The sequence below is a fragment of the Pyrus communis genome, chromosome 12 (assembly GCF_963583255.1).
Source record: "Pyrus communis chromosome 12, drPyrComm1.1, whole genome shotgun sequence".
Lineage (NCBI taxonomy): Eukaryota > Viridiplantae > Streptophyta > Magnoliopsida > Rosales > Rosaceae > Pyrus > Pyrus communis.
The window spans coordinates 25,782,864-25,804,075 of record NC_084814.1 but is presented as its reverse complement, the minus strand read 5'-3'; the positions used below and the strand labels follow the sequence as shown (position 1 = coordinate 25,804,075).

Below are 21,212 nucleotides of genomic sequence, written 5' to 3'. Positions count from 1 at the left end.
GCATAAGAAGTAAAATTGGATGTGTGGATAACACATTCCAAAATATACTACCAAAGACCCAAACCAGACCTAGGAAATCAAATCAAATATATATACTGAACGTGGTTGTCTTATCTCTCCAGAGATTAGAGAGAGAGAGAATGGGGAAGACCATGGCGGTGGGAGTACACTGCATCATTGCCTTGCTAATTCTGTCCGGTGCGGATCTAGTCAGGTCCGACGGGTCGGATCATCGGTACAAGGAAGGAGATTTTGTCCCTCTGTATGCCAACAAGGTCGGCCCGTTTCACAACCCCAGGTAAAACCCCAACACTCCACCCTGCTCGATCTCAAAGTTCCATGCTTTCTTAGCTCAATTCAGCTTCTGGGTTTGTTCATTTCACTGTTAATTGTTATGGATCTGAGTTTATTCCCACCCATTTGTTTGGTTACTGAGAAAATTTGCATGATTTACAAGTTCTGGTTCAGCTGGTATAAGCTAGACATTGTGATTTGGAAATTGAATTTTCATTGGCTATGTGTAAATATCAGAGCTTGATCTGTTTTTGAAAGATTTGATTTGGGTTCTTAGTCATTTGCCATCAAGTTCTTTAGTCAACCTGTGTTTTCGTTTTCGTCGAAATTGCATGTGTATTGTTCTTCGAATCTTAACTCTGTTTTTGCTCAACTAGATAATAAATTGTATGTTAGTTTGATTGTGGTGGAAATTTGGTGTTCCTGATGGTCTAAATTTTTGTTCTTTTTGTTTTTTTTTGGGTGCTTCTAGTGAAACGTACCGATACTTTGATCTCCCATTCTGCTCACCAGGTTTGTATCAAATCGATTTGTTTCTTTCATATTTACTTCCTTCACAATACGTGTTCATGTTCTCCGACGAATTGAATTTACCTAATTGCAGATGCGGTGAAAGAGAAAAGGGAAGCTCTTGGTGAAGTATTGAACGGGGATCGTTTAGTCAGTGCCCCTTACAAACTTGAGTTCCTAAGGCATAAAGATACCGAAGTAGCTTGCAAGAAAACACTCACAAAGGAAGAAGTAGCCCGGTTCAGATCTGCTGTCAACAAGGACTATTACTTCCAGATGTATTATGATGACTTGCCCATTTGGGGTTTCATAGGGAAGGTTGACAAGGAAGGCAAAGACCCGAGCGAGTACAAGACCTACCTTTATAAGCACATTCATTTTGATCTCTATTATAACAAGGACCGCGTGATTGAAGTCAATGTTCGAACAGATCCAAATGCACTGGTTGACCTTACAGAGGATAAAGAAGTTGATGTTGAATTCATGTATACTGTGGAGTGGAAGGAAACAACCACTCCTTTCGATAGGAGGATGGATAAGTATTCTCAGTCCTCATCCTTGCCTCATCATTTGGAGATCCACTGGTTCTCAATTATAAATTCATGCGTGACAGTTCTCCTCTTGACTGGGTTTCTTGCTACAATTCTCATGCGAGTGCTTAAGAATGATTTTGTCAAGTAAGTATATTTAGTAATCCTTTTGTCCCTGTTTTATGTGTGCCGGTTCACCCGTTCTTACATTTACGTTTCTTTTTCTGTATAAAAGATATGCCCATGATGAAGAAGCAGCTGAAGACCAGGAAGAGACGGGATGGAAATACATCCACGGAGATGTATTTAGGTTCCCCAAATACAAGTCCTTGTTTGCAGCAGCTCTAGGTTCAGGAACCCAACTATTTACTCTGTAAGTGCTCATTTATCCAGCTATAGGTGTAGCACCACCACCTCTCAGTTTACAAAGCTTCTCATGTTTTTTTCCATTCCATGCAGTACGGTGTTCATTTTCATACTCGCACTTGTTGGAGTGTTTTATCCATACAACCGAGGGGCTTTATTTACTGCTCTGGTTGTCATTTATGCACTCACTTCAGGAATTGCAGGCTATACTGCTACGTCATTTTATTGTCAGCTAGAGGGATCAAACTGGGTATGTACTGATAAATTATCCCTGCTATGGATTTGGTATTATTGATTGAAGTTGATGTTTAATAATTAAAGGTTCAAACTTTCTGGTATGACAGGTTAGGAATCTATTGTTGACGGGTTGCCTCTTCTGTGGACCTCTGTTCCTCACATTCTGCTTTTTGAATACTGTTGCAATTGCTTATACGGCCACCGCTGCCCTTCCATTCGGCACAATTGTGGTTATAGTTCTGATATGGACACTTGTAACATCACCTTTACTGGTGTTAGGTGGGATTGCTGGGAAGAACAGCAAAGCTGAGTTCCAAGCCCCTGTTCGCACCACTAAATATCCCAGAGAGATTCCACCTTTACCTTGGTACCGGGCAACAATCCCTCAAATGGCAATGGCCGGTTTTCTGCCTTTCAGTGCTATATACATTGAACTGTACTACATATTTGCCAGTGTATGGGGTCACAGGATTTACACCATTTACAGCATCTTGTTTATTGTGTTTATCATTCTTCTGATCGTTACTGCTTTCATTACTGTGGCATTGACATATTTCCAACTTGCTGCCGAGGACCATGAGTGGTGGTGGAGGTAAGTAGCTTATTATCGGTGCATTCTAATTTGGTTAGGGTATGGAAGTTACTATGCTTTTTATTCTTGTGTATGCGTTCCAAAGAACCAAAAAATTCAAGTCATATGTTTGCTGTTACCGGCTCTCCCATTAGTGTGGTCTTAGTATTATGTGTTCCATATTATCTGATTAAGTTTAATTTGAAACTTTTACATTTATATGTCAATTTGTAAACCAGTTTTAACTTCAGAAGATGTAATATATACCGCGACTGATGTATTGTTGGTTTCGTTACAGGTCTTTCCTCTGTGGTGGGTCTACTGGACTATTTATCTATGCGTATTGTTTGTATTACTACTACGCACGCTCGGATATGTCAGGATTCATGCAAACGTCGTTCTTCTTTGGTTACATGGCATGCATCTGCTACGGTTTCTTCCTCATGCTTGGGACTGTAGGCTTCCGTGCAGCTTTGCTTTTTGTCCGTCACATATACCGGTCCATCAAGTGTGAATAGTAGCCTGTTCCCCAAGAATCATCGGACATGGTTTCTCGTGTTTGTCGACTCACAGGCACCTTTGTAGAGAAGTTTGGTCAAATTAGTTTTGTAAGTGCCTCGTGTACTAAAGCTGTAGTCATGAGATATGTATGCATCCGGAGCAATATGTTAGATCACAATTTGGGCGACTATATTCACAGGGACAAGTTTGTATCACTACATTTGAATCTTTTGCAATACATTCTTTAAATATATTCTCTCCTCATATACCCAGTTACTCTCTCTCCCTCTCTCTCCCTTCTATAAACAAGTTACATGGAACTTGTGGAGTTTGCTTTTGACCGGGGAAACGTCGAAGATCTTCAAAATAAATTAATATTACGGATCATTGCATAATACGAGAATAATTAGTTGAATTTAAAAAATAAAGATCTAAACAGTTATGAAAATCAAGTCTGGTTCAGTTGTAGACTGACTTTAACGATCACTATTTTGATATAAGCGACGATGTATGCTAAATTAATTTAATCTAAACTAAAGGAGATTCGAATTCGAGTAGGGGTAGATGTTCAAAACTGCGAAACCGAAACCGTACATATACCTTTCCCAACTGAACCGGGTCGGTCCGGTTTTATTCCTCCAGTAAACATATAAAAATTAACATAAAAAATGAGGATAAAAGATAAAAGAAAGGCCTGGAATATGAGTCGATGGTGGTAGTTAGAAAAAGGTCGTCAGTTGAGCATCGTACAATCTCTGCAATTCCCACAACTCGAAAAGCGAACACTTGAAACGAATGAAGCCCGGAATTCTACATCTGTGGTAGCACTTTCACTCTCTCAGCCGCCACTTTGCAGCAACGGAGTGCGGTGAGATATGTCCACTGCCTCATCAGCTCTGGCGCTCCACCTCCCCTTTGCTCCCCCAATAACCGCCGCCGCCACTAAACTCACTTACCCAGTAGGCCTTCTTCTTCTATTATCATAACCCAGTTAATAAATTTGTTGCCTTTATTAACAATTGCAATCGTAATTAACAGATAAGCAGCTCACGGTGGTCTGCAACTGGTGTGAGGCTCGTGGGTTGTGCTCGTGCTGCAATTTCAGGAAGAGGGCATGGTACACTTTGGTTTATTGCTTTTGGTTTTAGATTTGTGGATTGTTTCGAATTTTAGAATTTCGTATCCGAAATTGGGTTTCTGTTAAATTTTCAGGTACATTTGATCCTGAACTCCGTTCTGTGCTTGAACTCGCCACCGATTCCGAGTTATATGAGCTTGAAAGAATCCTTTTTGGCCCTAGGTAACTTCAAAATCGATACTTTCTGTTTCAATAGTGTGGAACTTTGGACAAGAAAAGAAAAACCGTGTCTTGCATTTTACACTCTTTCGTTTTTTCAGCAAAGGGGTAGTTTCAATTGTCAATCAAACTTGAGATGTAATTAAACTTCAAATTTCGTAGTGTGATGACGTCGTTTTTTTAATCTTTGGATGGAGTCAATGTCCAGCTACTTCAGCCCTTTGCTGAAGTCTATAATGAGTAGAACCAATGTCGACCATTCAATGGTTGAAGAGGATCTCGATGAACGAGAGGAGTTTTTAGCAGTATTGGAGTCTCGATTCTTATTCCTCGCAGCCGATGCACGGTCTACGATAAGGTTTTCCTCAACTCATCTAATTTAAAATTCACCTCATTAGTTAACTTGTTTGGCGGCAATGTTACTCAAGTTTTAGAGGTTGACTTGCCACTGAATTGTATGTGAAGGATCCTGGCAATGCAAAGTTGTTTCAACTCTGTGCATTTCTTTATTAAACTAACTGCTAGTGACATAATTGTCGGCGAGTTTCATCTTGACTATCAAATTGGCGTGTGTGGAATTCTTGGTAGGGGTTGGAGGCCATCATATAGGAATGTCTTGCTTGCAGTGCGAAAAGAGTTAAACGTTCCTTGCTCAAGCAAATTGTCAACTGAAGACCTTGAAGCAGAGATTTTTCTTCATCTGTTGCGAGACTATTCAAGGCATGTTTTCTATATGTAGTTATATATTTCTCTAGTATTTAGACCTCGTTGTTTATTAGTTTCTGAAGTAGAAATGACTTCACTTTTTGATCTCTCTGTACTTGTGCAAAAGGAAGGAGGGATTGAAAGAACACTACCTTTAGGTATGAAAGTGAATAGACGAAAATTTGTGTGGTGAACGTGTAAGGAAGGGTAGAAAGCAAAGCATAGAAGAGACTATATCTTGAACGAGTTGGTACATACATTGATGAGTTGATAGTTTGTCAGTGCTATTTGATTTTGGCAACTTAATGTTTTGGTGGATCATTGTATTATAGAAAAGGGTTCACTTTCTTTTATTTTAAGTGTGTGTTGTAATGACTTAAAATGCTTCACTTCCTTCATGTAGTGAAGAATCAGGAAATTTCGAGGGCTTGTTGGAGTTCCCTGAACTGTCTGATGGTCAACAAAGTCTTCAACTTGGACTCAGTCAATGGAAGGTACAGGCCCTTAGTGCGTTAAAAGTTGGGGCAGCAGAGCTCCGATCAATGTTTTTGAAGGTAATGTAGCTTAACTACAAAGAATTTATGCACAATCAATTCTCTCCAACTTGAGTTCATGTTTTTTAATTTTGTTGATTTATGATTTTCTCTGAAGGGTGGTGGTATCTTTACTTTGGCGAAGATTTATCAGTTGGTAAGTAAGAATAAAGGCAAACTGATTATTTCATTTCTTCTTTGTATACCTTTAATTATTTTTTCTTTGTGGTAGTTAGCTAGAAAGTTATCTGGAAAGGTGTTCCTAGAAGCCGCCAACTATCAGCTAAAAAGGGATTTTGTTAGAAAGGTACATCTTTGACTTCACAGCTATAAAGGAACCATAAGTGAGTAAATTGTTTGGTCACCAGTCGTATGGGTGTACATTACTGTGTTCCTCCTGTGTCCGATATTTTTCAAGGTTTTTTCCTTGCTTTCATGTCATGTGATCTCTCATGTCCGTGTCTGTTTAACTCTTTCTAGCTTTATGCTAGTTTTTCTTGCATTATCATACTTAGTGTTTCTCTTTGTGATGTTAATGACTTTTCTATTGTTTATCTAGTCACCCTTTATTTTTGAAATGTAATTCCGTACTTTTTTTAATTTTCAGGGTGGACAATTAGCTGCTATGAATCTCGAGTCCAGAGCAGCCTTTCTTGCGGCAAAACAGGTAATTATATTCTGCAGAAGATTCAATTTGTTGCCACTGTTTTTTATGACTTCTTTATGTGATAGGGGAATTTTTATATGTATGTAGAAAAACTATTGTTTGAGCTAGTGGCTTTTTTATTTGTTTAGGTCTGAGTATTATTTCGACAAAGCTCTGAATTAGTCGTAGCTTTGTAGCACTTGCTGATATCAAGGAAACCCCTTTCGTTGTTGTGGTTCAAATATTGTTTCATGTCCCTCCCGTCCCCCGTCCTCTCATTTCTGGCTTTCTGGATTTCTAATATTTGTCATTTTGGACAGGGTTTTGCAGGCGCTGCATCAAGATATCTTGGTTTAAGAAGCATGATGGCTTTGCTTGGCCCAGTGTATTGACTTTTCCTTTACTTTCTAAAATTATTATTTCAAGCTTCCCTATGTTTGCTTGTTTGGTTCATTTGCGACTTTATTTCACACACACCCTCCCACTCATGGGTGCGCAGGCACACGCACACAAATGTGTATGTGTAAGTATCATTTTCCGTTTGTTTAAAGTATTTCAAATTTTTAAGAAGATAGAATAAGGAGGAAAGTTTAGGTAGGTGCAGCTGATGCCAGCATAAAAGATAGTCACTTCTCAGTAACCAAGAGTTACTTTTGGTTAAAACGGCTTGTGTTACTGACTCAATTCATTGAGATTAAGTAGTAGGTTCGACTGCACCTATTGAGATGAGTATCATACAGAGAATGCGACTAATCACCGCCCTTTTTTAATTGGTTTGTGTTGGATTTATTTCTCACATGGAAGAGCTTTGAGGCTGTAGCCTGTAGGCCTGTAACTGAAAATGTAGCTTCCAAAGTTTCATTGGCTTCATTGTCTGCTTGGTTGGAAAATCCTCTGAGAGCATAGATTTTGATGATACAAGTAGAATGTTGCTTCAAATTTTGATGATTAAGCCAATCATGCCAAGTTTATTTCTTTTGCAATTTTATGCAGGCTTTGGGGAACATTTTTGGCAGATGTTGTTATTCAAATGCTCGGGACTGATTATGCAAGAATCTTGCGAGCTATTTATGCTTTTGCGCAGGTACTGACGTTTTCTAGTTTTCTTGTGTTTTTTCGCCTTCAGGTTTAACACATTAAACACTGGTCTTTCCTATGAGACTTAATTGTGAGGAGTATTATTCATTTTGTTCTGATTATAGTTTTATTGCTTTTGCTTCAGATCCGTATCACTCGCACATATAGGCTACCGCCTGATTATTGAAAAGCTTTCTGTTTTGAGAAGATGCATCTATCAAATCGTTCCAGAGCTTGAAATGGATCCCAAGCAGCATTCACACTGAAGGTAAATGTGGATGGCCTGTCATCACGTTAACAAGATATTTGCGTTCAAGATTAATTACACTGTACATGTAGAGCACCTCCCACAGTCCGATTCTGTTATTAAATTCTCACTGTTTCGTACCTAACTGTGAAAGCTGAAAAGATTATCGACTTCGTGGGAGTTTATGCGTGCCTTTGAACATTGAGAATTAATCTTAGAAAAAGAAGGCATAAGATGCATATAGATCATTATGCATGGAACTTGAAATGAAGTTAGTTTCGGGTAGCATGGAACTAAGGGGTCGTCATCCCAGAGTTGGTCGAGTTACTTGTAAGGTCTGGCTTCAGAAACAAAGAACTCCCCGGAATACAGCCTGCGCTGGGGAATTTGCCTGTTCTTGTTCGTTTCATCTTCACTTAATTCCCAAACAAATATGTCAAGGTTCAGCTTCATCCTCGCCATGTTGAAACTCGTCGGAATCACACTTGCTCCTTGCTGGGCGATGGATTTCAGTGTAATTTGCATGAACACAATCAAGTTAATCTGTCTTAATTTCTCTATTTCAACTAATTAACTGAAAAAATCCGAAACAAGTACTACCTGCGGCAGAGTCTTCCCTTTGGCAGCAGCGAGGTCGTCGAGAAATAGTATAATCTATCCCGGCATTGTTAGCCTGAGGAGCTCTGTAAACTACCAAGGGAGGGTCATCCAGTCACATGAATTCCTCTCATTGCTGCAGTCTTGCAGTTTTCGTTGCCGCCATGGCGGGTTCATTTCGACCTGGTTAACAGCTGGGAGATGGCGGCGTTGTGTAGGATTTGAGAAAGCTTGGTGCCAAAATTGCAAACGCCCATAGACGTGGCTAAGCCTAACCTGGAACATTCTTCCATGGCCGGCCGTGTCCCCGTTACCTGAAGGGTTCCTTGGTTCAGCCTCACGGGCCAAAGAATCAGGCATAGATCCACTGATCCACACTTCAGCCCCAGCTTCCTTCAAATGTAAAGAATTTATGTGAACTCAAAATTCGGATAGATACGAAAATCGAATTTGAGACATCTTTCAACAATGGAAAGAAAAATACCACTAGTTAACATCCTATTAACCAAATTACACCAATATTTATAACTTTTTAGCCACGGTCATTGCCTACGATTGAATTTTGGTTTTGATTTCGCTAGATTTACAGTATGTTGAAGTAAGAAACAAATGTCAACTTTTAAATTTTGTTTTTGATTAATTGTGAAGGAAACATATCTCTTCCGATTAATCTATGTACCTTCAACTTGAACAAAAAATTTAGAAATTTAATTAGCCTCAGTTTCTTCTGTCAACGGATTTTTAAACTAGTAAATTATCCAATCTAACCAAAAGCATGAGATGTGGCCTATATACACGTGTATATATATACACACACACACACACACCATCAGGATGAGCATATCAGTACACCACAGCTTGGAGGCGATCAACATGTCATCCCGGCTTTTGATTAGGACCTCGCTTAATTGTTCGAACCACGGGTTGACCGACGGCTTCTAGACATATATGGCAAGTCACTTGAAAATTTTGGGAAAGCCTTGAATAGCCATCCTCCCATAGCTACGCAATTTTGGTGGAAATACAACTTTGCAGGATTAACTTGCAAAACTGGAATGAGTGACTCCATGAAAAATTATTAAGATTGGACACATCAATCTTCAGCCTCTTAGCTTTCTTCTTCAATTGGCCTTACATAAAAAAAATGTCATAAGTCCGCAAATTAGCTGAAATTGAGATAAAGAAAGTAATAAGACTTTTTTGGACCAATTCCTGAACAAAACCTAGAGATAAACGACATGGAATTAATAAGAAATATGCACAACATACGTGTGAGAGGTTGACTATTAATTTCACCAAGTCACGGTCTAAGACTAAATTTTGTTTCATTAATAGTGATCATAATGTATCTTTTCTTTCCCAAACAAATTAAATTCTCAAATCCTTTTCTTTTCTTTTGTACATAACTTTGTATTTCCAGAGTTAATGTCTTGATATATAAGAGTGAAAATGGCGACTGCACGTTTATGCTCTCCACAGCAGTAGTTGGAGCAGCATACACGCTGTTTCAGATACCTTTCGGTATATACTATGCCTTAACCGAAAAGAGGATGATACGTAACGAATGCATGCCAGAGTTTGATATCTACGGTGACAGGGTCCGGACTCCCTATCCATCCCTAATTCATTTTTGTTAGACGTGGGTTAGCTTTCGAATTACCTCCCGTCAATTAAAGTAGTTTAGAATATCACAAGTTGTAACAAGAAAACCCTAATTCACCAGTAATTAATTATAGATTTTTTTTTAAAAATATTTTTTGCATGAGATTGACTTGGAAATACGTACGTCTGCATGCAGTTGGTGAGCTTGGTTCTAGCTTCGGGTGTGGGAGCTGGTTTTCGTGTGGGACTTGGTTTCAAAAGAATTCCTCAAGTTCATATATATTTCCAGTACTGGCAGCACTGGCTGGCCGGCTTTCCAGACTCGAAATTGGATGAAGCACAGTCCAAGAATAATTGCTTCTTTAACAAGGCATATATTGCTACCGGAATTTTGTTGGTCGGAGCCGTTTGTATGGCTGTCGTTTCAGTGCTTTCTTCCACCACTCAAACCTCCAACAGAGGTTACTTGGGATAATAACAACTCAATATTTATTAATCTCCCAGAAATCTTAATCAAATGAGATATATTTTTTGTATTTGAAGCCGGATCCACTGAACAAGTTAAATAAAACTCTTGCAACTTATCAGCTCTATGGTTTCTTAAGCCGATTTGGGGGTTCATTATCAATGGTGATCTGTTTGATTTCCTCTGCGCTTTGTTGAATTTAGCTCATTACTTTAGACAAGACATCTTATTTGTTGTTGATCTATTGGTAAAGATGCAGTACTGTGCCTACAGACAGCCACTAGATTGGTATTAAAGACATTTTTCTATTATCCCTGAAGGTACTACGGATTTGGGCTTATCCCTATGCATCCTGAGCGGATCTGAGCCCCTAATCTTCGGAATAATGTTTGCCTTGTTTGTTATGTTACCGCATGTTACTTATCAAACTCACACAAGCCACATCTCCAAATGTTTACGTTGTTACCATTAGGGATACCGCAAAATCTTGGAGGTACAAAATATAGACCTTAGTTGCGAAAACTCCGAATCATTCCAAGACTCACCTCACTTCACTACGTCACATGTGAAACATGGTTGAGTGCTCTTGTTAAGCATATTCGAAGTACCTGCTGTTTTCAACCATTGTTAAGTCCCAACGACGATCCATGAAGACTATACCGCATATGTATCGACCAGACTAAGACATGATACATTAACAAACACCAAGATATAATGCATCTACAATACATAATAAGCAAAGCATTAAGAGATTGAAGTCAAGCAATCCAATCTCAGACAATATCTTGTCGACCTCTTCACGACGTCAGTGTCGAAATCTACCTTCGAGGAGCTTGTTTGAGGAATTGGTATGTGTAACTATTCATATGCGATACTTGTAGTTCTCATTTGGAAGTTTTGTCAAACTCAGAGAAAGTATCCAGAAGTATACTCCTTTAATATTAACGTATTCTTTGTGCCTACAATTAGGAGCATTTTTTCCACTGTGTTTTTGCTACATGACTATGTTTTAACGAGGCAGCCATCCTGAACTAGTCATACCCCGTGAACTTGCTGCTTATGTCCAAAAAGACGTATAGTTTTGACTTAATGCAACTTCTCACGTTTTTCCTTAGAGTATAGGTTTTTTTTATCCCACGTTGGGTTTTACCATAGTGAGGTTTTATGATGTTTATCTTTTTATGCTTTATTCCGTTGATTTGAAATTCACAATCGCTCAATGTGTTGACAACTTCATCATCTGAACTTATTTCATCGTTGAAGACCTAATACTCAATTTACTTGAGTATTTACAAATTCAAGGGGGAGCATTGCAGTCATAATTATGTTAGGAATGTTATTGTGTAAGTCCTAGAAAATCCTTATGGAATTCTACCGTATCTTTTAGATAATATCTTATTTAATATGTAATCCTATTGCCACACATAGTATTACGGTCTAGTGTTATTCCTCTACACTTGTGAGTTAGAGATCTTAGGTTCGATTCTCGTCAAAAGCGAGTTTGAACCACATTATTACTAGTCCATTGTGAGGCTAAGCCCACCACCCTTTCCCTTAGTGTAGATAATATCGTTTGTTCAAAAAAAAAAAGGAAACTTCATTTTAATCCTTGGCAAAGATGACTTTTAGACTAAAACCATGAGTAAGATCAAAATCTAATTTTAGTCCCTTGATACATTAATCACCTCATTTATTAATTATATTTTTTTTATGTTTTAATTATTTCTCTTTCTCTTCCTAATTTTAATGTATTAATTTTGTTTCATTATAATTATAATTTTCATTTCATTCATTGTAATATATTTTGTTGTAAATATTTAGATAAACAAATTTTTATTTTACAATATATTTCGATATACTTTGTCTTCTTCATTTAGGTACATTAAATTCATTATAATACATTTCAGTGCATACATTTATGTACACACATTTCAGTACATACATTTCGATACAAACATTTAAGTACATTAATTCAATATAATATATTTCGATGCATACATTTTGGTACATTAGTTTAATATAATACATTTGGGTACATACACTTCGGTACACACATTTAGGTACATTAGTTTAATATAATACATTTTGGTGCGTACATTTGGGTATATACATTTCAGTACTAACATTTAAATACATTAATTCAATATAATACATTTCGGTACTAATATTTGGGTACATTAATTGAGTTGTTCAAGTTTGAAGAATGTTAAATAAAATTAATAATTAATAAAATTTTTGTTTGGTAAAAAAAATATATTAACATGTGTATATTAATAAATCTAAATATTTAATGGGAGTGTCACATCCTGGCCCGGGCGGGACCACTTCCCGGGCCCGACTCCACCACCGTAGCACGATATTGTCCGCTTTGGGCCCCGACCACGCCCTCACGGTTTTGTTTTTGGGAACTCACACGAGAACTTCCCGATGGGTCACCCATCCTGGGAATGCTCTCGCGCGCTACTCGCTTAACTTCGGAGTTCCCATGGAACCCGAAGCCAGTGAGCTCCCAAAAGGCCTCGTGCCAGGTAGGGATGAGAATATACATTTAAGGATCGCTCCCCTGGGCGATGTGAGATGTCACAATCCACCCCCCTTAGGGGCCCGACGTCCTCGTCGGCACACCACGACTAGGGTTAGGCTCTGATACCAAATTGTCACATCCCGGCCCGGGCGGGACCACTTCCAGGGCCCGACTCCACCGTAGCACGATATTGTCCGCTTTTGGCCCGGACCACGCCCTCACGGTTTTGTTTTTGGGAACTCACACGAGAACTTCCCGATGGGTCACCCATCCTGGGAATGCTCTCGCGCGCTACTCGCTTAACTTCGGAGTTCCCATGGAACCCGAAACCAGTGAGCTCCCAAAAGGCCTCGTGCTAGGTAGGGATGAGAATATACATTTAAGGATCGCTCTCCTGGGCGATGTGAGATGTCACAGGGAGACATTGAATAAAATACACATTAATTATTTTGAATTAAGGACACATCAAGGGACTATAATCAATATGTAATCTAACACCAAGTTTATTTTAAATTTCAATCTTCTTCAAGGATTAAAGTTAGAAACCCCCCCAAAAAAAATATGTAATCATATTAAGGTAAGGAATTTACCTTCCCTACTATTATAAATAAAGCACAACGGAGTGAAAAAACACACCTAAGCATTCTCTCAAATCTCTCTATGCTTGCCGCACCCTCTCTCTTAATCCCTCTATAATTACCCAAATAAAGCTGTATCCATTTGCAGACATTTATTTGATTTCCACTTAAATCGATATTGGAAGCACTTTTAGAGCAGTTCCACTGTGTGTAAGGCCCCTTAGGGCTATCCACTATTTAATCCACCCAGTGAATACTAACTACCTTTTGCATCTCCACCCCTACACTAAATAACCATGGCAATTGACAATAAAATATTAGTATTTTTTTTATTTATAAAATAATACAAAATAATTTTTAATTTTTTTCCTTTTGCCTTTTTCCTACTCCTTTTCCTTTTAAATTTTTTTCCAAATCATTCTTCCTTTTCATTTTTTTTTCCAGAACACTCTTCCTTTTCCTATTCCTTCTCTCTCTCTCTCTCTCTCTCTCTCTCTCTCTCTCTCATATGAATCACAAAATGGACGAACGCCAAGGCACAAGCTCAGATTCCAATCCATATATCATTCCTTTTCCTTTTCATCCTTCTTCTTCTTCGAAACCGAAGCAAATCAAACTAACAAATTCTGAAATCTTAATCCCCTGGATGAGAGGAACTCGAACATATCCTTGCATGCATCATCAGAGCACCATTTAGGTGATCCACCATTGAAGCCGAGAGCTTCAAGCTTCCATTGCTCAAACCCAGATGAGATTATTGCCCTACTTCAATTACTTGGGTTATTCTCTGGTTTTTTATGTGTTTCGAGTTGAAACCCTTGGGTTTTAGTCTCTACCATTTTTCTGTGGGTGTATCATCAACATCGGCGACGAACTTCGGCGAGAGCTGTTGAGTTCAAAGCCTGGGTTTTCATTTTTTAAATTTTTTTATTAATTTCTTAATTTTTTTTTAATATTTAATATTTTTATTAATTTTATATTGTTTATATTGTGGCTAACGTCATCCTGACGTCAGCCCACGTCACATTCCCTTCGGGCTCTCGGGCTGGCAATCCCTGCCGACCCTGTCGCTCGGGCCTGGCCTATCCCTCGGGCTGGCATATGCTGGACCTTATCCCCTGGCCTATTTGGCCCTGTTCCATCCCCAATCCACCGGGTAATACACCATGATGGAACTGCTCTTACTATAAATGATTTTAAAGAAGTATTTTCAAACATACCCTAAGTCTATGAAATTTTTTCAATCTAGCCCATTTGAGTTTAGAAGTTGAGCCCAACACCTCGAGGGTTTTAAAGCCCAAACCAATTTGTAATTATTTATTTTATATTGAGAGAATAGTTTTGGGTTGAAGCTGTGGTGTGATTGGGACAAGGACAATCCCACTTCTAACTCAAAGTTTACCGGTTACGTGATTGGAGGCTACAATGTACAATTGCTCACTCATTAGTTTGTTTTAATAAAAGAAGAAATGGGGGAACTTTGATCTTTCGGATTTGATGCTTTGACTTTTGGAATTGCACAGGCAGACTTCTCTTTCTGGATTTAAAGATTAAGTCTTCCCCACTCACATGGTTTGTTTCTTGAGTTATCACTATATGATCAAACTTTGTTTAGGGAGGAATTCTAAGAAGGTATGGATAAGAAAAAGATGCCAAATTATTGGGTCCCTACGCCCTACTTGAAGTTTGACGATTAGGGGTTTGCTGGGGCCAACTTTTCCCTCATCTCTCTAATTTTATACATCTGATGATGACTTCGTATGGAAAAATGAAAGAAAACTTGCAACATAGCTTAACAAATCCATGATCTTTAGATCCTTCCCTGCAAAGCATATGTCATATTCATATATAAGGAAGCTTTTTGGTTGTAAATACCACCTTTGTTTAATTGTGTTATCTTTATTCTTTCTAGTGTGTGCAACAGGTTACCACTCGGAACTTCTATATACCCATGTTTGCTATCTCTGCTTTCCTTTAGCTACAATGCTGCACAACCCATGAAAGCATCAAAATTTATACTTTTTCCTGCCAGATGATGACACATTCAACCAGTGATAGGATGCTGGAAAACGTGTCGAATGCTTTGCCATGATCTTGTGCTATGGTTCACCCTTGTGTGAGCAGATCCCCCTACTTTATAGATATCTGTCTTTCATGTGAGACGAATGAGGATCCACTACTACTACCATGGTTGAAAGCCTTGAAGCCTTGAAGGTGATGGAGAGGCACATGGAGACTAAAAGGTCATCGTCTTCCTATAGAAGGGTACACATCACAACCAAAAAGATAATAAAGAGAAAAAAGATGAAAAGAAGAGAAAAAAAGGAGCCAGGGCAGAAGAAAAAGAAAGAAAGGGAGAAAGAACAACCCACGCTCCCATGTCCAGCTAGTTACTAGATTATTAATTGTACCTTTAAGTTTACCCACATGATTATTAGTTTTTATTTTTCCTCGTCTGCAAGAATAAAGGAATCATGCATTCCATGTTTAAAGAGAGAAAAATGATAAAAATAGAGTGGAGGGTGAATTAAGTTGGAGAAAGAGATGAGATTTCATTTCAAAACGAGAAAGCTTCTCTACCTTCAATATGGCTAAGAAATGCTCTTCTAGTCATCAAGTGGTCATGAAAAGCATGATTGTTCACCTTTGAATTTGATATCAAGATTAGAGAATAAATAATGTGCTTTTAATGTTCTAATCTTAACTCTTGATATTAAAGTAAAATGTGAATAATTATGAATCATTGATCAATTAGTGACCAACACAAGGGAACTCCAATCTAGCGAAGCCAAAACTAACTTATGTTGCGAAAAAGGGCCGCTTTTGTGGAAGAAGTGATGACAAACCTTTGGAAAGAATTCACTTGAAATCTATTGATAATCTGTCTCTTTCTTGTTTGGCTCATACCCATAATGGGTATACTGAAACTAACTTTAGCTTTTCTAGCTATTGCAATACCCTTTACCCCAACCCACACCATTCCTTCGTGTCTGCTATGTCTCACTTTGTGCGTTTGGAGAGCTAGCATTATCAACATCGACCAAATAATTGAATTATGTGCATTCTTATTATCAAGACTGCAAGTTTTTATTTTAAAAATAAAATAAATTCTTAAAGTTATAGAAATTATAAAGCTGTAATGATACATGTTATATTGTATACAAATATATAATTTTATGACGCCCTATACGTATGTACTAGCTCTTCAATCCAGAGGTTGTAGAAACTATTGTACTGTTTTCTTTTCTTATATACAAATTATGGTTGAACAGACGTTTTTCAATAAAATTATTGCATGCAATTAATTACGTATATGCAAGTGTCAAAGGCTCAAAAGTAAAGAGGAAAGGTGTTCTAGCTGCAAAAGAATCGAATCTCTCTACTCATGTTATAACACAATCGATTTCTTAACAATGGGTTCCACTTCCACTGCACCTAATGAATTGTCGAAAGTGTACAACTTTAGCAGCATTAACGAATATCTTGTTCATAAAATTCTTCTTGTACCGTCGAGATTTTCTAAAATATATATATATATATATATATATATAAAAGATAAATGAATATCTTGTTCAGATTTCACCGTCAAAATATAGACAACTACATGGCAATGGCCAACATCCCACACCTTCCTTGTTGGTCTCTTACGTGTCCTGAGGTTTATTTGATAAAATGATCATGAACAATATGTGTCTGTCTCCAGCAAATTAAAGCTGCAATATTGACGAAATTGACATCTCTTGCTTCCTAGCCTTGAATTAATTGTTAACATAACATCGCCCCCTTATGCTTGTCCATATACTTATGTATTAATTAATATAAGTAGTCAGAAGGAAACAAAAGAAAAAAGTGGAAGGCAGGAGAGGATACCATCAACAATGTGAAGATCGAGATAGAAGACATGCATATATGGCTTTCTTCAATATATATTTATCAGGAGATGCTTCCAACAGAAAGCAATGCTATTTTTATCACACACACACACGCATATATATATATATCAAAATTAATTATTGGTGAAAGACATATATAGGTGGCGGGCCCCCTGGCCCTCTAATTAGACAAGACGGTTTAAGAACATATTATCATGAAATTGGAAAATCTACTTCATATATATGTGAACTTTGTGATGCTATTTGTTGGTAGTTTTTTTTTTTTTTTTTTTTCAAGTTTTTATAAAAATCTTTCCCCACTTTCTCACCAGATTAAAATGGGTATTGTTGTTTGTACACACAAACTAGAAACGTTTGATGACACATTAAGATACTTTCTATTACAAGTGGGGATCTCGCGTACAATGGTAGAGAACATGCACTATTCGAAAAAAGGCCTAGGTGGGATTTAGGCGCTTGGTGGGGGCGCCCCGACTTAGGCCTAGGGTTTAGGAAATCGGTAAAGGCTCTAGCTAGCGATTAGGCCGCCGCTTAGGCGGTTCATTTTATTTTTTTAGTATTTTCTTATAAAATAACTCTAGACTTTATTTCTTGTAAAATAACTTTGAGTAAAATATCTTTCTATTTTACGTTTACGTTTCCAAATACAAGTGTATATGTGTTTCTAAACATGGTTTTAAAAGACACTAGGCATTAGACATGTGATGGGTTGAAGCCTAGCGCCTAGATAGTTAGACGGGGCATATGTGGGGGGCTAAGCGAACTCGACGGATTTAAGTAACATTGTATAAATAAGTGCCTATTTATACTTTAAAAATACATAATTATATTAAGATACATAAATTACAAAATAAAATTATATATAGATTATAAAGTATTAGAACATATTGAAAACATGAGGAATAAACATATAATGAGTGTTCATCCAAGTATTCAATAAGTCTCTTATATTTTATTGAAAAAATAAAATGCAAAATGGAAGTCATCGATTTTCTGTCTAAGTGAGAGTCATGATCTAGGTAGGTCTAGGCGGGCTAGCTAGGTGGATGCCTAAGTAGGTCTAGGTACACTTTATTAATTCTCAAACGCCAAGAGATTAATCGAGATGATAGCCAGCCGCCTAACACATAGGCGGAGATTTTTAGACAATATTTTTAAGTACAACTGTATAAGTAGCCACTTATTTTTATGATTTATCGTTATATAATAAATTTAAATAATAAAAAAAAACCCGCCTATGTTCCCAAGCGCTAAGCTCTTACGCGCTGCTTGACTAGCGCCTAATGCTTTTAAAATCTTGGTAGAGGCTACGGATAATATTACTGAATTAAAATTACGATGGTTTCATTTTCAATTCCCCATACTATATTTCATCTAATGGTGGTTGACTTACATATATTCTAATCAATTTTCCTCTGGCAATATTATGTTTCTTGAAGAGATTAACGGCAAAATCAAGGCTTCAAATAGTTGCAATCATTTTTCATCTTTTTAGAGCATGTTTATTTACAAGGAACAAAATTAAAAATTGAAAAAATAGGCAGTTCCATACGTTTTGGGTATGGCATGCTTGAAAATGAAGGCATCCCATTACATAAAAGAGTTCTCTATCTCATAATGATTCACCCTAAGTCCTCGTTTTTTCTTATGCCTATTTCTTCTCATTCACATACCATGTAAGTAAACATGCTCTTATTGAAATACTTTATATCATTGACTTGGTATCGGGAAAGTTAGCTGTTTGATTCATATTTTTGTTATGATATTTTCTATATTTTACATCTTATGGCTTTTTTAGTAAGATGAGGGTATTTCTTTCCTAATTTCTACTAGGGTTCAAGATTACTTTTCTGTTTGTTCATTGCTTCGGTGTCCGTGTCAGAATTAGGTCTTTCTTAATAAAAGTCTTATAGCTCGGTAGAAATATGAAGTCTTGAAACGACATAGTCCTTTCTTTTTTAGTCTTCTTAAGAAATTTGTAGTCGTCTTCTTTATTTTAGTCAAAGGAACCAGAATCATGGTTTGCAATCAGTGTTTCTTCTTTTTTCATCTTTTGATTTGTTAAAACTGGGAACCCCGAAAGATGCATATATAACAATAATAATAATAATAATATTAATAGGGAAGTGTTATTAGCACTCCAAAAATTTCATTCTATACTCCTCACAAGTGTATTTTTCTTTCCAAATATAGAAAGTTTGGAATATAGAATGAGATTTTTGGAATGCCAATAACAATTCCCTATTAATATTAATATTTAATTATGCCTATATCAGTCTATACACATTTATTCTTTGGAAATGACGCGTCCATTTATTTTTAACAGACAGACGGTTAATCTGTTGTTGAAAAGCATCATACATAATTATCGTCTTAATCAACGGAAACCTAGAGAACATTTCTACATCTATTTATGTTGTAAGTTTCCAAATAATTAAGTATTTAATTTCATTTCCTAGCTACAATGTAGAATAAAGGAGTACGAAAATGACAAGGGAAACTTCTGAAAGGAATCAGAAGAGGCCAAGGGAGTAGGGTTCGAGAGGATGAGAGCTACAATATGAGATGATGCCAAAAGGAGAGGAAAGTATTAGGAAATTAATTATAGGTTGGCCATATGAAGGTGGTGAAGGTGAATAGGAGAGGGAGAGGGAGAGGGAGAGGGGACCCCTTCAAATTAAGTTGAAGGCCACAAGGCATCTCGTATTCAGATTCAGCTCAGCACTTGCGAGTCTTTGGAGGGCTCTGCGTCATCCCCGTCACTGCCTGCTTTGTTATCAGCCGACCAACAGAATCCTCGGCCCAACTCTCCAAATGTCCATGTCTATCTTCTCCTCTCTCTCTAATTTTATGTACACGATATATGTGATGCTGACAGCTAGACACCAATCAATCCCTCTTGCTACACTCTTGTGCTTTATGTATAGATACAAGATATATACATATGTATAATATGGTCCCTCAACAACCCCTTCATCATATTTGAGTTTGACGGCTGCTGTTACACGTGTCAGGCATCCAACGCTTTTGTCCTTATGTATAGAGAAGGGACAATCCCAGTCCACCCGTAACATCATGCATGTTCATCAGTGTTCTCTCCTCTTACTCTTATAGGCTCTTAGCTAGCTAGGGTCCTCTGTTATATTCTCATATCTCTTCTGCTAGCCAGTCATGTATAGAGAAGAGTTTGTAATTTGCATGTGCGAACTACTGTAATATTTCAGACTGATGGATCTATGCGTTGCAAAACAGTGATGCTTACTCTTACTAATACTATAAACGATGGGAATAAACTGTGCGATAGAAATACATAATAAAAGAGATACAAACTCGGTTGCACCTAGGTTTTGTCGAGTCTCATTGCCAGAGAACCATTTCATAACCCTAACCCTTACATATTTGTAACATATTAAATATTATATGTTGAGTAACGTGATGAAATGATGTTATATACGGAGGAGTAACCGTATCTTTTTGCTTTCAGCTTTCTACAATATATAAGTTTCAAACGATGGTGTAAAAAGCTGCGGGGTTGCCCTGCTGGGCTGGCGTGATAGTCTTATAGTAATACACAGAAATTTTTGGTGTCGGTAACTCTGAAGGTGCAGTTGCACGTGCAGATGAAATCCTTAGTTCGATCTGTTCGCTTAATTTAAGTATCAAAAGCTTTTTAATCAAAGGATGGAGCGTGATCTCAAAACCTTAAAAGTGAAATAATAATGTGTCATCTCTCTCTCATTGCATCATTATCTTCTATATGGTAACGTCTACAACAACTGACCTTTACTTTTGATTTACAGCCATGCATGCTTTATGCTTATCTATTGAAATCTATATGCAACGAATATATTTCTCTGTGTTTGCGAGAGTATATAGCAGAGAGGAATGCATTGAACTAAAGATGCTTTGCCGGTGTACAATTGAAGTTTAGGGTTGATTAACAACTGGTAGTGACCCAACCCAAAAAATCCGATGCCAAGGACCGTGGGGAGAGAGAGCTTAGCTGGAAAGGGGATGCCAAACACCAGAATTTCAGAT

General features: G+C 37.5%; 2 protein-coding genes across 3 annotated transcripts; both read left to right on the top strand.

Moving 5' to 3' along the window:
• Window positions 1-93: 93 nt before the first annotated feature.
• On the top strand, window positions 94-3,273 carry LOC137710694 (transmembrane 9 superfamily member 3-like). Its single transcript, XM_068449796.1, has 7 exons — window positions 94-298; window positions 767-807; window positions 899-1,481; window positions 1,570-1,707; window positions 1,794-1,950; window positions 2,045-2,529; window positions 2,807-3,273. The coding sequence occupies exons 1-7, from the start codon at window positions 141-143 to the stop codon at window positions 3,024-3,026; spliced, it is 1,782 nt and encodes a 593-aa protein (XP_068305897.1). The 5' UTR covers window positions 94-140; the 3' UTR covers window positions 3,027-3,273.
• A 413-nt stretch (window positions 3,274-3,686) lies between these two features.
• Window positions 3,687-8,642, top strand: LOC137710670 (uncharacterized). Of its 2 annotated transcripts, XM_068449760.1 has the most exons (12): window positions 3,687-3,968; window positions 4,048-4,126; window positions 4,222-4,309; window positions 4,515-4,664; window positions 4,895-5,026; window positions 5,415-5,565; window positions 5,663-5,701; window positions 5,777-5,851; window positions 6,152-6,211; window positions 6,511-6,575; window positions 7,184-7,274; window positions 7,413-8,641. In XM_068449760.1, exons 1-12 carry the CDS (start codon window positions 3,885-3,887, stop codon window positions 7,452-7,454), a joined length of 1,056 nt encoding a protein of 351 aa, XP_068305861.1. In that variant the 5' UTR covers window positions 3,687-3,884; the 3' UTR covers window positions 7,455-8,641. The 2 variants fall into 2 exon arrangements, with proteins under 2 accessions (XP_068305861.1, XP_068305862.1); XM_068449761.1 differs by lacking the exon at window positions 3,687-3,968 and having other exon boundaries at window positions 4,093-4,126; window positions 4,504-4,664; window positions 7,413-8,642.
• Window positions 8,643-21,212: the final 12,570 nt, after the last annotated feature.

What these genes read in the sequence shown, in the direction of transcription:
- LOC137710694 (XM_068449796.1), top strand. Translation starts at nt 141, where the DNA reads ATGGGGAAGACCATGGCGGTGGGAGTACACTGCATCATTGCCTTGCTA. An exon ending in GGCCCGTTTCACAACCCCAG is followed by an intron (nt 299 to 766) that starts GTAAAACCCCAA and finishes GGGTGCTTCTAG; the next exon opens with TGAAACGTACCGATACTTTG. An exon ending in TCTCCCATTCTGCTCACCAG is followed by an intron (nt 808 to 898) that starts GTTTGTATCAAA and finishes ACCTAATTGCAG; the next exon opens with ATGCGGTGAAAGAGAAAAGG.
- LOC137710670 (XM_068449760.1), top strand. Translation starts at nt 3,885, where the DNA reads ATGTCCACTGCCTCATCAGCTCTGGCGCTCCACCTCCCCTTTGCTCCC. An exon ending in CTGTTGCGAGACTATTCAAG is followed by an intron (nt 5,027 to 5,414) that starts GCATGTTTTCTA and finishes TCCTTCATGTAG; the next exon opens with TGAAGAATCAGGAAATTTCG. An exon ending in TGGCGAAGATTTATCAGTTG is followed by an intron (nt 5,702 to 5,776) that starts GTAAGTAAGAAT and finishes TCTTTGTGGTAG; the next exon opens with TTAGCTAGAAAGTTATCTGG.